The sequence below is a fragment of the Bombina bombina genome, chromosome 2 (assembly GCF_027579735.1).
Source record: "Bombina bombina isolate aBomBom1 chromosome 2, aBomBom1.pri, whole genome shotgun sequence".
NCBI lineage: Eukaryota > Metazoa > Chordata > Amphibia > Anura > Bombinatoridae > Bombina > Bombina bombina.
In genome coordinates, this window is record NC_069500.1 from 1,223,246,905 (window position 1) to 1,223,262,065 (window position 15,161).

Genomic DNA, 15,161 nt, shown 5'->3' on the forward strand with positions numbered 1-15,161 from the left:
AAGTTCTCTTTGCAAGGGGAATTATAGAAGAGGATTCCTTAGAATCTGAGGCTCAGAGTAATTTGAGAAATAGGACGTCCTATACTTATAATCCAAGTTAGGAGAGAAGGCAAACAAAGTTAATCCATATGCACAGTGTGCCGTTCAGGAACAAAACAAATTACCAAGCACTTGTCTGCAGGTGTGCTGGTACTGATATAGGTAAAAAGGGTGGAGTTACTAGGTGAGCAGAAGTTTAACCCTTACAGCAGCAATGCTGGCAGCACTCATACCTCTATTTCCCAAAGACAACCTCTGGATATGACACTGAGCACATGCACTCAACTTATTTGGTCGACCATGGCGAGGCCTGTTGTGAGTGGAACCTGTCCTGTAGAACCGCTGCATGGTCTTGCCTACTGTGCTACAGATCAGTTTCAGGGTATTGGCAATCTAATTATAGCCTAGACCATCTTTATGTAGAGCATTCTTTTTTCAGATACTCAGAGAGTTCTTTGGCATGAGGTGCCATGATGAACTTCTAGTGCTGAGCAGCATATGATTACGGCTTTGAGCCGAAACATGTCAGTTGCTACCTGCTGACCAACCCTTGTACATATTTTCCATGTTTGTGCCTTAATAAGGATTTTAATATTAAGGTGAAATAAAGTAAGTCTTTTTAATCATACAACCAGCAGCCAGTGCTCCTTCTTGTTCTTGTTTTTACTCTTTGGCTATAACTGACCCCAGTGAGCACGGCGAGACGTGGTGATAACCAGCAATCCAGATACTGCAGCTGGATTGGGTTCCGGCATTCAGAACAGCTGCCTAGGAGTATACTCGTCATCGGATGAGTCAGCCAGTGGAGCCGTGACCGCGCCCCCAACTACGGCCGAGGAGGGTAAGGAGAGCTGAGAGGAGGGGAGGCAAAAAACACCAGAGAAACAGACAGGAGTGATTCTAGAGCGGAACCCCGTACAAGACTCAGCCCCTACCTTAAGACCGGCCAGGAGAGGAGGAGGAGGAGGCGGTAAGATCCTTTAAAAACTTTTTTTCAAAACGGCTTGTATTTGTGACAGCAATAAATAAGGAATTGTTTCCACTGACTTTCCACTGCAATGATTTAAAGGACTATATTATATAGCATAGCTTCAGTCAATGATACCTTGCTATTGCCTACATTCAAGCATGGTGGTGGAAGTGTCATGGTCTGGGCCTGCATGAGTGCTGCCGGCACTGGGGAGCTACAGTTCATTGAGGGAACCGTGAATGCCAACATGTACTGTGACATACTAAAGCAGAGCATGATCCCCTCACTTCAGAGACTGGTCCGCAGGGCAGTATTCCAACATAACGACCCCAAACACACCTCCAAGATGACCACTGCCTTCCTAAGGAAGCTGAGGGTAAAGGTGATGGACTGGCCAAGCATGTCTCCAGAGCTAAACCCTATTGAGCATCTGTGGAGCATCCTCAAACGGTGTTATGACAATCTAGGATTTGATATCCCTTAATAAATATTGGTATCAACCTTGTATATACTAAGTATTCTTTGTTGCTCTTTTATAATCCAAACCCAATAATAAGTGGGAAATCTATTGAGTAAGATATTATGAGCAAATTACTTAGGATAGAAATGAAACTGCAGAATGGGTTATTAGGTATAACCCGAGTAGTGCAGCTAAATATGTCTGAGGATTTGCTAAATCTTGATAAAGGTTAAAGATGTAAACTTGATAAATTGTTTGGTAATATATCACAGGTTCATCAGTTCATGACTTATGGCAGATCTTATAAGCATAGCAACCGGTATTCAAAAGTTGTGGTCTCTTAAGCAAATCAGTTTGTGTTCATAATTAATGAGCACCTCTTAGTGAGTACTTGGAAGGACAAGGAGGTGCGAGTAAGCACAATGAGATAATTAAGGTAACAAAGTAGAACAGTTGCAGTTAAGAAAACAAGGAAGTTTATAATATCCGATAATGTCAATGAGCAAAGTACAACAAGGATGCACGTAACTGTAAGACAAAGTACCTTCAGTTTACCCGATCATTAGTACTCACAACAGAGGGCTTCCGAGTGTTCCACCACCCTAGAACTGAGCTGGCGTGATCCTCAGTGTGTTCACCGGAAGACAGGATGAGAGTTCCAGTTGCGCTGCTCTGATCACAGCATGGATGACTAGCGATGACAGGTGTTGCGGCTGCAACGGTAGACAGTGAGGAATAAGTCAGCTGTAAGAGGTAGAACTCCGGAGGAAACAAAAAGGAAAATCCACTGATATTGAGGAATTAAAGGCAAGTGAAAACACAGTAGAGAAGATATCTTAGCTGGTACGACCTGAGGAAAACAAGGATTATTAATGCTCACAAAAGCAAGTAACATCACCAATATTCAGGCAATGAACTGAGGGAGGAAGTTCCTTAAATAGTGATAGGAAGTGAATAGGAAGGGATATACCTTAAAGGTATATCACAAATGGAATGTGGGGGAGCGCAAGGTTTCTAACATCCACCAGCTCCGTGATGTTGTCATGGAGGAGTGGAAGAGGACTCCTGTGGAAACCTGTGAAGCTCTGGGGAACTCCATGACCAAGTGGGTTAAGGCAGTGCTGGAAAATAATGGTGGCCACACAAAATATTGACATTTTGGGCCTAATTTGGACATTTCCACTTAGGGGTGTACTCACTTTTGTTGCCAACAGTCTAAACATTAATGGCTGTGAGTTATTTTGAGGGGACAGCAAAATTACACTGTTATACAGGCTGTACACTCACTACTTTACATTGTAGCAAAGTGTCATTTCTTCAGTGTTATATACACTCACCGGCCACTTTATTAGGTACACCTGTTCAATTGCTTGGTAACACAAATTGCTAATCAGCCAATCACATGGCAGCAACTCAATGCATTTAGGCATCTAGACGTGGTGAAGACAGAGCATCAGAATGGGGAAGAAAGGGTATTTAAGTGACTTTGAACGTGGCATGGTTGTTCATGCCAGACGGGCTGGTCTGAGTATTTCAAATACTGCTGACCTACTGAGATTTTCACACACAACCATCTCTAGGGTTTACAGAGAATGGTCCGAAAAAGAGAAAATATCCAGTGAGTGGCAGTTGTGTGGACAACACAGCCTTGTTGATGTCAGAGGTCAGAGAAGAATGGGCAGACTGGTTTGAGATAATAGAAAGGCAACACTAACTCAAATAACCACTTGTTACAACCTACTTCCCTGTTGAATTCCCTCACCTATAGCCAATAAAAAGAATTGTCTCTGACCCCATGTTGGTGGAGGAAAAGCTTAGGGAGATGGGTAAATTGTTTGTTAATAGGGGTTATCCTGAGGATCTAATTAAGAACAATATGGAAAAAGTGTTGGCATTGAATAGGGAGGACCTACTAAAGGAGAACAAAGGGAGTGGGCAAAAGGGTCAGAGTAAGGACCATTTGGTTTTTGTAACCCAATATAACATACAGAGTAAGCAAATACAAAGTATCATCAAGAAACATTGGCACATCCTAAGAGAATGTAACCCCCTAGTTGCAGAATTCAAAGAGGCGCCCATGCCCACCTATAGAAGATCTCCGTCTTTTAGGGGCGCCCTTATTAGGAGTGATGTTGGTGGTACTAAATATAATAGAACTGGCTATATTACCAATAAGTATAAGGGCTGTTACCCGTGTTTGGGGTGTTTCAGTTGTGGTAATATGATCAAGGATCGTCAGTTCACTCACCATCATACTGGGGCCAAATTTGATATAAAAGATTACTACACATGTAATTCAGATTTTATTATTTATCTTATTAAATGTCCCTGTGGTTTAATTTACATCGGTGAGTCCACTAGAAAGGCCAGAGAGTTTATGAGCCAACAAAAATCCAACATTAGGTGGGGGGGATGAGGAAGCCCCTTTCTCCCAACTTAGGTTTCAGATAATAGAGAGAATAGAGAGACCTAGGAGAGGGGGCGACAGAGAGTTGATTTTAAAGAGATGGGAGGCTTTTTTCAAACTAGATACTTTGCACCCTAGGGGTCTGAATAGGGACTTGAATTGGTCTTTATTTTTATAAGGTTTTTATCCCTTTATTTGCTAGCTTCAAAGGGAGCAATATTGATCTCTAAAGGATCTTTAAATGGTAAGTAAGATTTGTATGTGAATCCATTATCCATCTCATTCGGTTTTTTAATATGAGTAGAATTTTTATGTAAATAATTCAGGCTGTAATGATAATTTTCCACCAGTAGGTGGCAGTGTTTAGTGGTGATTTTTGTTAGATACACCTGTAAATGAACACACCTGAAGGGTATAAATGGAATGAAATCGCCTTGTAAAAATTATACACATGATTAAGGGGTGAGCCCCGAAACGTTGTGTTTTTCTTTTCTCTTGTCCTAAATAATGACTTTATTACTGGTGCTGCTGCCTTCTTGCACTTTTTCGTTACAACCAAGGTATGCAGAATACCATCTCTGAATGCACAACACGTCAAACCTTGGAGCAGCAGCAGAAGACCACACCGGGTGCCACTCCTGTCAGCAAAGAACAGGAAGCTGAGGCTTCAATTCGCACAGGCTCACCAAAATTGGATAATAGCATTTTTGAAAAAAATTGGCTGGTCTGAGGAGTCTCGATTTCAGCTGCGACATTCAGATGGTAGCATCATAATTTGGCGTAAACAACATGAAAGCATGGATCCATCCTCACTTGCATCTACGGTTCAGGGTGGTGGTGGTGTAATGGTGTGGTGGATATTTTCTTACCAACTGAGCATCCTTTAAATGCCACAGCATATCTGAGTATTGTTGCTGACCATGTCCATCCCTTTATGACTACTGTGTACCCATCTTCTGATGGCTACTTCCATCAGGATAATGCACATGTCACAAAACTCAAATCAAGGTGTACCTAATAAAGTAGCCAGTGAGTGTATATATGTATATATATGTGTGTGTGTGTGTGTATATATATATATATATATATATATATATATATATATATATATATATATATATATGTGTGTGTGTGTGTGTATATATATATATATGTATATATATATATATATATATATACATGCATATACATCTTTAGCAATATATCTATATGTATCTCAATGTTAAAGCCCTTTTGCTGCTTTTTTTTCTAACGCCCAAGATCTCCTATCTTTGAGCCCTTATAACTTTTTTTGTACAATATTCTTTGGGAATCATTTTTATTAGACAGCGTTATTATGAGTGTGTGTACTTTGTTATGTATTTTTATGTGTTTTGTGACACTTTTTAGTTTCGGAAAACAGTTAAACCCTGCTCTTAGATCATGGTAAGAATTGTAGCGTAAATCTCAATTTCACTCAACTTGTAATATCGGCGCAATTAAAAATGCTCACAGAAACATGTTTGCATCTCACTTGTAATCTAGCCCTTAATTGCTTAGTCTGAAATGCTTATATTATATTATATTTAATTGGATGAAGGAAAATGGCTGGAACTTGTCAGTTTGGTCATGCAGATCACTACAAATTTTGAAAATCTGAAATAAATTAATTCCTTTGTAATGTGTAAAAAAATTTTTATAGAAAAGATAGGTGACAATTTAGATACAACTACAACAAACTGATCCTCATGAAATTTGGCAGGAAGATGGATTGTATGGAGTAGACCATTCTAAGCTTGGTTTAGAACACACAAAAAAATGTAATAATTACATAGATATAAATCTTTAAAGTTGTGCTATTGCACTGCTTTGTGCAAGTCTGTTAAAGGGTCATGAAATAATGCACTATTGCCTGCTATTACATTTCTAAAAAGTTTATTTTTTCCTCTACAAAGACAGCCTCAATGTAATCCAGCCCCCTCATGTTTTATTCATCCAATGAGAATTCAAATACAATCGCTATTTTTGCTAATGCAATAGTATAGGGCACTTATTTAAGTATCGCCTGCACAATAGCAATGCTATGGCAGCTGGTCAGTAAACTATAGAGATGCGCAGCAGCATGTCATTGTGCCCGGGCATATGAGATATTAATTTGTCTTTTAAGAATAAAAGTTCCCATGCTGCCTCCTTCCCCTGTCCCATAACCAATACCTCCCAACATTTGTGGCTGGGTATCAGGGATTCAGGAAGTTGATAGGGGCCTGTCACCATTTTGTGGGTGGAGCTATGTTGGGAGGGGTAGGATCATGGGTCGTTAGTGGGTGGGATTGTGGGAGAGTCTAGGCAGATCGTGGACGTGTGTTCCACGGGTCAGAGAGACAGAGCTCAGAATCAGGGACTGAACCTCTTAACTTGGGACAGTTGGTAGGTCTGCTTACTCTGCTCCGTACTCTGCTCAATGTCGATTCTCCCTCCTTGAAGTGTCCTCAGCCTCGCACAGCTCAGTACCTCTAATTACATGGCCATGCAGAGAGTGAGCAGGGTCTCCCAGCCAGTGGCCAGTATCTTACTACCGCAGCTGCAGCACAGGGATGTCTGCTTATAATAGCCATTCCTTTGCCCTGCTCTGTCTGCTCATCAGGACTGCCATCCGCACTAAGCAGATGTGATTAAAAGGTGATTAAACAGTGGGGTGAGCTCTTGGTCCACCTGCTCTGGAACCTGCAGTGGGGGAGTTATATTCTGACTGGGGCATCACCTGAATCAAATGCTTATTTTAGTACAGTTCTTTTAGTTCAGTTTTTGTGTTCCGGGAATATGGCAGCTGGCCACACTGCTTTTAACTAAAGCTATTATAAGCTATTGTGATCATACATAGATAATTACATTTTATTAGATGCACAGACAAAATGACTGAGCACATGAACATTATACTCAAGGCACTTCATTTATTTAAAACCCATATATTAGAACTGATAGAGAAATTACTAAATCTTAGAAGGAGACTTGCTATGACGAATGATAAATAAAAATGCCCTTGCCTCTTAGCAGTGTATTGTGACACTTTTTTGTTTTGCAAAACAGTTAACCAGAGCTCTGAGGACGCGCTAACCCGACGAGTGTTAACTTCAATTGCACTTAAGTGATCACATTTATGTTCAACTTGTAATTTAAGCGAAAAACCTGACGCACGCAAACACCCACGATAAATCCCTTTTCGCTCTTGGGTAACTGTTAGCGCTCCACTTGTAATCTCGCCCGAAGTTTTTTAGACATAGATATTCCTACTCAGTAAACTTAAAATGTATTTTATCATTGATGCAACGCAGTAGAATTCTTATATGAAGTGCATTACTACACACAAATTCATGATTTTTGTCAGAATAATTTGGATAAAAGTATTTCATATAGCTTCTTGAAGGTTGGGCATTCTGTAGATTCAGAGTTAGAGACTGGCTACTGGAACCTATTTAACCCCCTTATATTAACTGACACAAACAATACAGGCATTTAACCCCTGTATTGCTAGTAGCATACATAATATCATTTAACTCCCAGCTGCCAGTAACACACTTAGAACACATATTTAACCACTTTCTGCCAAATTTATACAATGTATGTGGGACTTGCCTCATGATCTCTGGTGCATGATGAGAGAAAGCATATGACTTCATGCTCCTCTGATGTGTACCTGTTTCACGGGGAGGTAATTTGTTACATTGTAAATAATGCCAAGGTCCCACCCAATGTATTTCCACCTTGCACAGACATTTATCTGCCAGGTGTCAGAGAGCATGGAGCTATTTGTCAAAATATAATGGAGGCAATTTACACCTAAAACTCAGTACATAATACAAAGGGTTCCACTGATTTTAAAATGCTAAATTGGTATGCTAATTTAATTTGCAGTGCTCTTTTTTACTGACATTATATACTAAATTTGTCTGCACATTTTTTAAATCTATCTGTAACTACTTACTTTTCTAGGCCTCGTACAAGCCTTTGTTGAAACAGATTGTGGAGGAAATATTTCATCCTGATCGCACAGAGCCTGTCGATATTGAGCACATGTCTTCTGGTCTCACTGACCTTCTAAAAACTGGATTTAGCATGTTTATGAAGGTAAGTCAAACAGTAAAGTTACCAATAAATTTACCGACAGCTTTCATTTTCACATATCTAACATTTACTTATGGGCTCATATTCTGGGTAATTTTTGCCTTCGTTGTTTTGTGGGCTAATAGGTTACCTGCAAGCAAGTGCGTGTCCAAGCTTTCTTAAATATACAAAACCAAGTCCTACACTTCTGTGCCTCTAAGCATGGGCATGCAGTTATAATTCTTGAGGTAAAACATGTACGTAGTTCTCTTCAAAAACATGTTTAGAAAAGTTTGTTAAACCTGTGTGTGTATATATATATATATATATATATATATATAATTATCATCCTGTAGGTAGTATCATAATTATCCAGTTTTCTTTCAAATAGATCCTGCCCAAAAAAAGAAGACATGATCATTATTACATGGTACTAAGCTTACCAAATCCTAACATGGAATTACATATTAATAATTTTGAAAGTTAACAAATCTATCTGCAGTTTGCTTAGCAGTAGGCTGTGCTGGAGGGAGGCAGTGAGCAAATCATTCCCATATGAGAATGTATTAGCTTCTGCCTCCAATGGCTATATGTATTTGCTCTTTAGTGGGACATGATAATTAGACATGTCATCTGTTTTGTTTAGCAAAGAATCTTTTAAATAAATCTTTCTTTCATGTAATTAGCAAGAGTCCATGAGCTAGTGACGTATGGGATATACATTCCTACCAGGAGGGGCAAAGTTTCCCAAACCTTAAAATGCCTATAAATACACCCCTCACCACACCCACAATTCACCTTTTACAAACTTTGCCTCCGATGGAGGTGGTGAAGTAAGTTTGTGCTAGATTCTACGTTGATATGCGCTCCGCAGCAAGTTGGAGCCCGGTTTTCCTCTCAGCGTGCAGTGAATGTCAGAGGGATGTGAGGAGAGTATTGCCTATTTGAATGCAGTGATCTCCTTCTACGGGGTCTATTTCATAGGTTCTCTGTTATCGGTCGTAGAGATTCATCTCTTACCTCCCTTTTCAGATCGACGATATACTCTTATATATACCATTACCTCTGCTGATTCTCGTTTCAGTACTGGTTTGGCTTTCTACAAACATGTAGATGAGTGTCCTGGGGTAAGTAAATCTTATTTTCTGTGACACTCTAAGCTATGGTTGGGCACTTTATTTATAAAGTTCTAAATATATGTATTCAAACATTTATTTGCCTTGACTCAGAATGTTCAACATTCCTTATTTTTCAGACAGTCAGTTTCATATTTGGGATAAATGCATTTGTTTTCAATCATTTTTTCTTACCTTAAAAAATTTGACTTTTTCCCTGTGGGCTGTTAGGCTCGCGGGGGCAGAAAATGCTTCATTTTATTGCGTGATTCTTGGCGCAGACTTTTTTGGCGCAAAAATTTTTTTTTCTGTTTCCGGCGTCATACGTGTCGCCGGAAGTTGCGTCATTTTTTGACGTTTTTTTGCGTCAAAAATGTCGGCGTTCCGGATGTGGCGTCATTTTTGGCGCCAAAAGCATTTAGGCGCCAAATAATGTGGGCGTCTTTTTTGGCGCTAAAGGATATGGGCGTCTTTTTTGTCTCCACATTATTTAAGTCTCATTATTTATTGCTTCTGGTTGCTAGAAGCTTGTTCACTGGCATTTTTTTCCCATTCCTGAAACTGTCATTTAAGGAATTTGATCAATTTTGCTTTATATGTTGTTTTTTTCTTTTACATATTGCAAGATGTTCCACGTTGCAACTGAGTCAGAAGATACTTCAGGAAAATCACTGCACAGTGCTGGAGCTACCAAGCTAAGTGTATCTGCTATAAACTTTTGGTATCTGTTTCTCCAGCTGTTATTTGTATTGCATGTCATGTCAAACTTATTAATGCAGATAAAATTTCCTTTAGTACTGTTACATTACCTGTTGCTGTTCCGTCAACATCTAATTTTCAGAGTGTTCCTGGTAACATAAGAGATTTTATTTTTTAAATCCATTAAGAAGGCTATGTCTGTTATTTCTCCTTCTAGTATACATAAAAGTCTTTTAAAACTTCTCTTTTTTCAGATGAATTTTTAAATGAACATCATCATTCTGATACTGATAATGGTTCTTCTGGTTCAGAGGTTTCTGTCTCAGAGGTTGATGCTGATAAATCTTTGTATTTGTTCAAGATGGAATTTATTCGTTCTTTACTTAAAGAAGTGTTTTTTGCATTAGAAATAGAGGATTCTGGTCCTCTTGATACTAAATGTAAACGTTTAAATAAGGTTTTTAAATCTCCTGTAGTTATTCCAGAAGTATTTTTTCTCCCTGATGCTATTTCTGAAGTAATTTCCAGGGAATGGAATAATTTGGGTAATTTATTTACTCCTTCTAGACGTTTAAGCAAATTATATCCTGTGCCATCTGACAGATTAGAGTTTTTTGGGACAAAAATCCCTAAGGTTATGGGGCTGTCTCTACTCCTGCTAATGTACTACTATTCCTACGGCAGATAGTACTTCATTTAAGGATCCTTTAGATAGGAAAATTGAATCCTTTCTAAGAAAAGCTTACTTATGTTCAGGTAATCTTCTTAGACCTGCTATATTTTTAGCGGATGTTGCTGCAGCTTCAACTTTTTGGTTAGAAGCTTTAGCGCAACAAGTAACAGATCATAATTTTATAGCATTATTATTATTCTATAACATGCTAATAATTTTATTGGTGATACCATCTTTTGATATCATTAGAGTTGATGTCAGGTATATGTCTCTAGCTATTTTAGCTAGAAAAGCTTTATGGATTAAACTTGGAATGCTGACATGTCTTCTAAGTCAACTTTGCTTTCCCTTTCTTTCCAGGGTAAATAATCATTTTCGTTCCTTTTCTCATAACAAGGAACAAAAGCCTGATCCTTCATCCTCAGGAGCGGTATCAGTTTGGAAACTATTTCCAGTTTGGAATATATCCAAGCCTTATAGAAACCTATAGCCAGCTCCTAAGTACCTATGAAGGTGCGGCCCTTATTCCAGCTCAGCTGGTATGGGGCAGATTACGTTTTCTTCAAAGAAATTTGGATCAATTCCGTTCTTAATCTCTGGTTTCAGAAACATTGTTTCAGAAAGGTACAGAATTGGCTTCAAGTTAAGGCCTCCTGCTAAGAGATTCTTTTCTTTCCCGTGTCCCAGTTAACACAGCAAAGGCTCAGCATTTCTGAAATGTGTTTCAGATCTAGAGTTGGCTGGAGTATTTATGCCAAGTCCAGTTCTGGAACAGGGGCTGGGGTTTTATTTTATCTCTTCATTGTACCAAAGAAGGTCAATTCCTTCAGACCAGTTCCGGATCTATCATTATTGAATCGTTATGTTAGGATACCAACATTCAAGATGGTTACTGTAGGACTATCCTGCCTTTTGTTTAGCAAGGGCATTATATGTCTACAATAGATTTACAGGATGTGTATCTGCATATTCCGATTCATCCAGATCATTTTTAGTGTCTGAGATTCTCTTTTTAGACAAGCATTACCAGTTTTGTGGCTCTACCGTTTGGCCTAGCCTCAGTTCCAAGAATTTTTTTCAAAGGTTCTCGGTGCCCTTCTTTCTGTAATCAGAGAATAGGGTTTTGGTATTTCCTTATTTGGACGATATCTTGGTACTTGCTCAGTCTTCTCATTTTCGAAGAATCTCATACGAATCGACTTGTGTTGTTTCTTCAAGTTCATGGTTGGAGGATCAATTTACCAATCAGTTCATTGATTCCTTAGACAAGGGTAACCTTTTTAGGTTTCTAGATAGATTCAGTGTCTATGACTCTGTCCTTGTCAGACAAGAGAAGTTTAACATTGATATCAGCTTGTCAAAACCTTCAGTCACAATCATTCCCTTTGGTAGCCTTATGCATGGAAATGTTGGGTCTTAGGACTGCCGCATCAGATGCGATCTCCTTTGCTCGTTTTCACATGCGACCTCTTCAGCTCTGTATGCTGAACCAATGGTGCAGGGATTACTCAAAGATATCTCAATTAATATCTTTAAACCGATTTTACGACACTCTCTGACATGGTGGACAGATCACCATCGTTTAGTTCAGGGGGCTTCTTTGTTCTTCCGATCTGGACTATAATCTCAACAGATGCAAGTCTTACAGGTTGGGGAGCTGTGTGGGGGTATCTGACGGCACAAGGGGTTTGGGAATCTCAGGAGGTGAGATTTCCGATCAATATTTTGGAACTCCGTGCAATTTTCAGAGCTCTTCAGTCTTGGCCTCTTCTGAAGAGAGAGTTGTTCATTTGTTTTCAGATAGACAATGTCACAACTGTGGCATACATCAATCATCAAGGAGGGACTCACAGTCCTCTGGCTATGAAAGAAGTATCTCGAATTTTGGTTTGGGCGGAATCCAGCTCCTGTCTAATCTCTGCGGTTCATATCCCAGGTATGGACAATTGGAAAGCGGATTATCTCAGTCGCCAAACGTTGCATCCGGGCGAATGGTCTCTTCACCCAGAGGTATTTCTTCAGATTGTTCAAATGTGGGAACTTCCAGAAATAGATCTGATGGCTTCTCATCTAAAACAAGAAACTTCCCAGGTATCTGTCCAGATCCCGGGATCCTCAGGCGGAGGCAGTGGATGCATTATCACTTCCTTGGAAGTATCATCCTGCCTATATCTTTCCGCCTCTAGTTCTTCTTCCAAGAGTAATCTCCAAGATTCTGAAGGAATGCTCGTTTGTTCTGCTGGTAGCTCCGGCATGGCCTCACAGGTTTTGGTATGCGGATCTTGTCCGGATGGCCTCTTGCCAACCGTGGACTCTTCCGTTAAGCCCAGACCTTCTGTCTCAAGGTCCTTTTTTCCATCAGGATCTGAAATCCTTAAATTTAAAGGTATGGAGATTGAACGCTTGATTCTTGGTCAAAGAGGTTTCTCTGACTCTGTGATTAATACTATGTTACAGGCTCGTAAATCTGTATCCAGAGAGATATATTATAGAGTCTGGAAGACTTATATTTCTTGGTGTCTTTCTCATCATTTTTCTTGGCATTCTTTTAGAATACCGAGAATATTACAGTTTCTTCAGGATGGTTTAGATAAGGGTTTGTCCGCAAGTTCCTTGAAAGGTCAAATCTCTGCTCTTTCTGTTCTTTTTCACAGAAAGATTGCTATTCTTCCTGATATTCATTGTTTTGTACAAGCTTTGGTTCGTATAAAGCCTGTCATTAAGTCAATTTCTCCTCCTTGGAGTTTGAATTTGGTTCTGGGGGCTCTTCAAGCTCCTCCATTTGAAGCTATGCATTCATTGGATATTAAATTTCTTTCTTGGAAAGTTTTGTTCCTTTTGGCCATCTCTTCTGCCAGAAGAGTTTCTGAATTATCTGCTCTTTCTTGTGAGTCTCCTTTTCTGATTTTTCATCAGGATAAGGCGGTGTTGCGAACTTCTTTTGAATTTTTACCTAAGTTGTGAATTCCAACAACATTAGTAGAGACATTGTGGTTCCTTCATTATGTCCTAATCCTAAGAATTCTAAGGAGAAATCGTTGCATTCTTTGGATGTTATTAGAGCTTTGAAATATTATGTTGAAGCTACTAAGTCTTTCCGAAAGACTTCTAGTTTATTTGTTATCTTTTCCGGTTTTAGAAAGGCCAGAAAACTTCTGCCATTTCTTTGGCATCTTGGTTGAAATCTTTAATTCATCTTGCCTATGTTGAGTCGGGTAAGACTCCGCCTCATAGGATTACAGCTCATTCTACTAGGTCAGTTTCTACTTCCTGGGCGTTTAGGAATGAAGCTTCGGTTGATCAGATTTGCAAAGCGGCAACTTGGTCCTCTTTGCATACTTTTACCAAATTCTACCATTTTGATGTATTTTCTTCTTCTGAAGCAGTTTTTGGTAGAAACGTACTTCAGGCAGCGGTTTCAGTTTGAATCTTCTGCTTATGTTTTTCATTAAACTTTATTTTGGGTGTGGATTATTTTCAGCAGGAATTGGCTGTCTTTATTTTATCCCTCCCTCTCTAGTGACTCTTGTGTGGAAAGATCCACATCTTGTGTAGTCATTATCCCATACGTCACTAGCTCATGGACTCTTGCTAATTACATGAAAGAAAACATAATTTATGTAAGAACTTACCTGATAAATTCATTTCTTTCATATTAGCAAGAGTCCATGAGGCCCGCCCTTTTTTGTGGTGGTTATGATTTTTTTGTATAAAGCACAATTATTCCAATTCCTTATTTTATATGCTTTCGCACTTTTTTCTTATCACCCCACTTCTTGGCTATTCGTTAAACTGAATTGTGGGTGTGGTGAGGGGTGTATTTATAGGCATTTTAAGGTTTGGGAAACTTTGCCCCTCCTGGTAGGAATGTATATCCCATACGTCACTAGCTCATGGACTCTTGCTAATATGAAAGAAATGAATTTATCAGGTAAGTTCTTACATAAATTATGTTTTTTCTTTTTTTTTATGAATGTTCCTTTGCTAAATAAACCAACTCTTTCTGTGGGAGGTATCACTATTTTTCAGTGAGCATGAGAGTCCTATTACTCATTTATACATTTAACCCCTTAACAACAGACATTATGCCCTTAAGGACACGCACCATATCATACCCTGTATGGTGGCTGTGTTATGGTCTCTTACGTGTGAGGCATTCCAGGCTATGGTGCCCCTTATATCTGTTTAACTTCTCACAATTGCAGGGATAGGGTGTTCCTGAGATTGCATGCCTTTCAGCGGGATGCCTCTATTACATGAGTGTATCTTGTGTTGTTGCTGAATGCCTGCATGTGAGGTTATCCAGCAACAATGCAATAACAGTCAAATAAGACTAGTAAGACAACATAAATGTCTTGTAACTACCAGATGTTTACTTTACCTTGAAAGGGATATGAAACCCAAACATTTTCTTTCATGGTTCATTAATTTCCCAATTAATGTCTATCATCTAATGTGCTTCATTCTTTTGGTATCATTTGTTAAAGAAGTAGCAATGCACTACTGGGAGCTAGCTGAATGTATTGTGTGAGCCAGTAACATGAAGCATATATGTACAGCCACCAATCAGCAGCTCCTGAGCCTGCCTAGGTATCCTTTTCATCAAAAGATACCAAGAAAACAAAGCAAATTAAATAATAGAAGTAAATTGGAAAGTTGTTTAAAATCACATGTTCTATCTGAATCATGAAAGAAAAAAATGTGGGTTTAATGTCCCT

General features: G+C 39.1%; 1 protein-coding gene across 2 annotated transcripts in view; it reads left to right on the forward strand.

Annotated features, from left to right (window-relative positions):
• SCFD2 (sec1 family domain containing 2) overlaps positions 1-15,161 on the forward strand; it is a 1,435,497-nt gene that overhangs the window by 1,286,517 nt on the left and 133,819 nt on the right. For both annotated transcript variants that reach the window (XM_053703972.1, XM_053703973.1), the window contains one exon: positions 7,846-7,980. In XM_053703972.1, the coding sequence (XP_053559947.1) occupies positions 7,846-7,980 (135 nt within the window). The remainder of the gene's footprint in view (positions 1-7,845; positions 7,981-15,161) is intronic.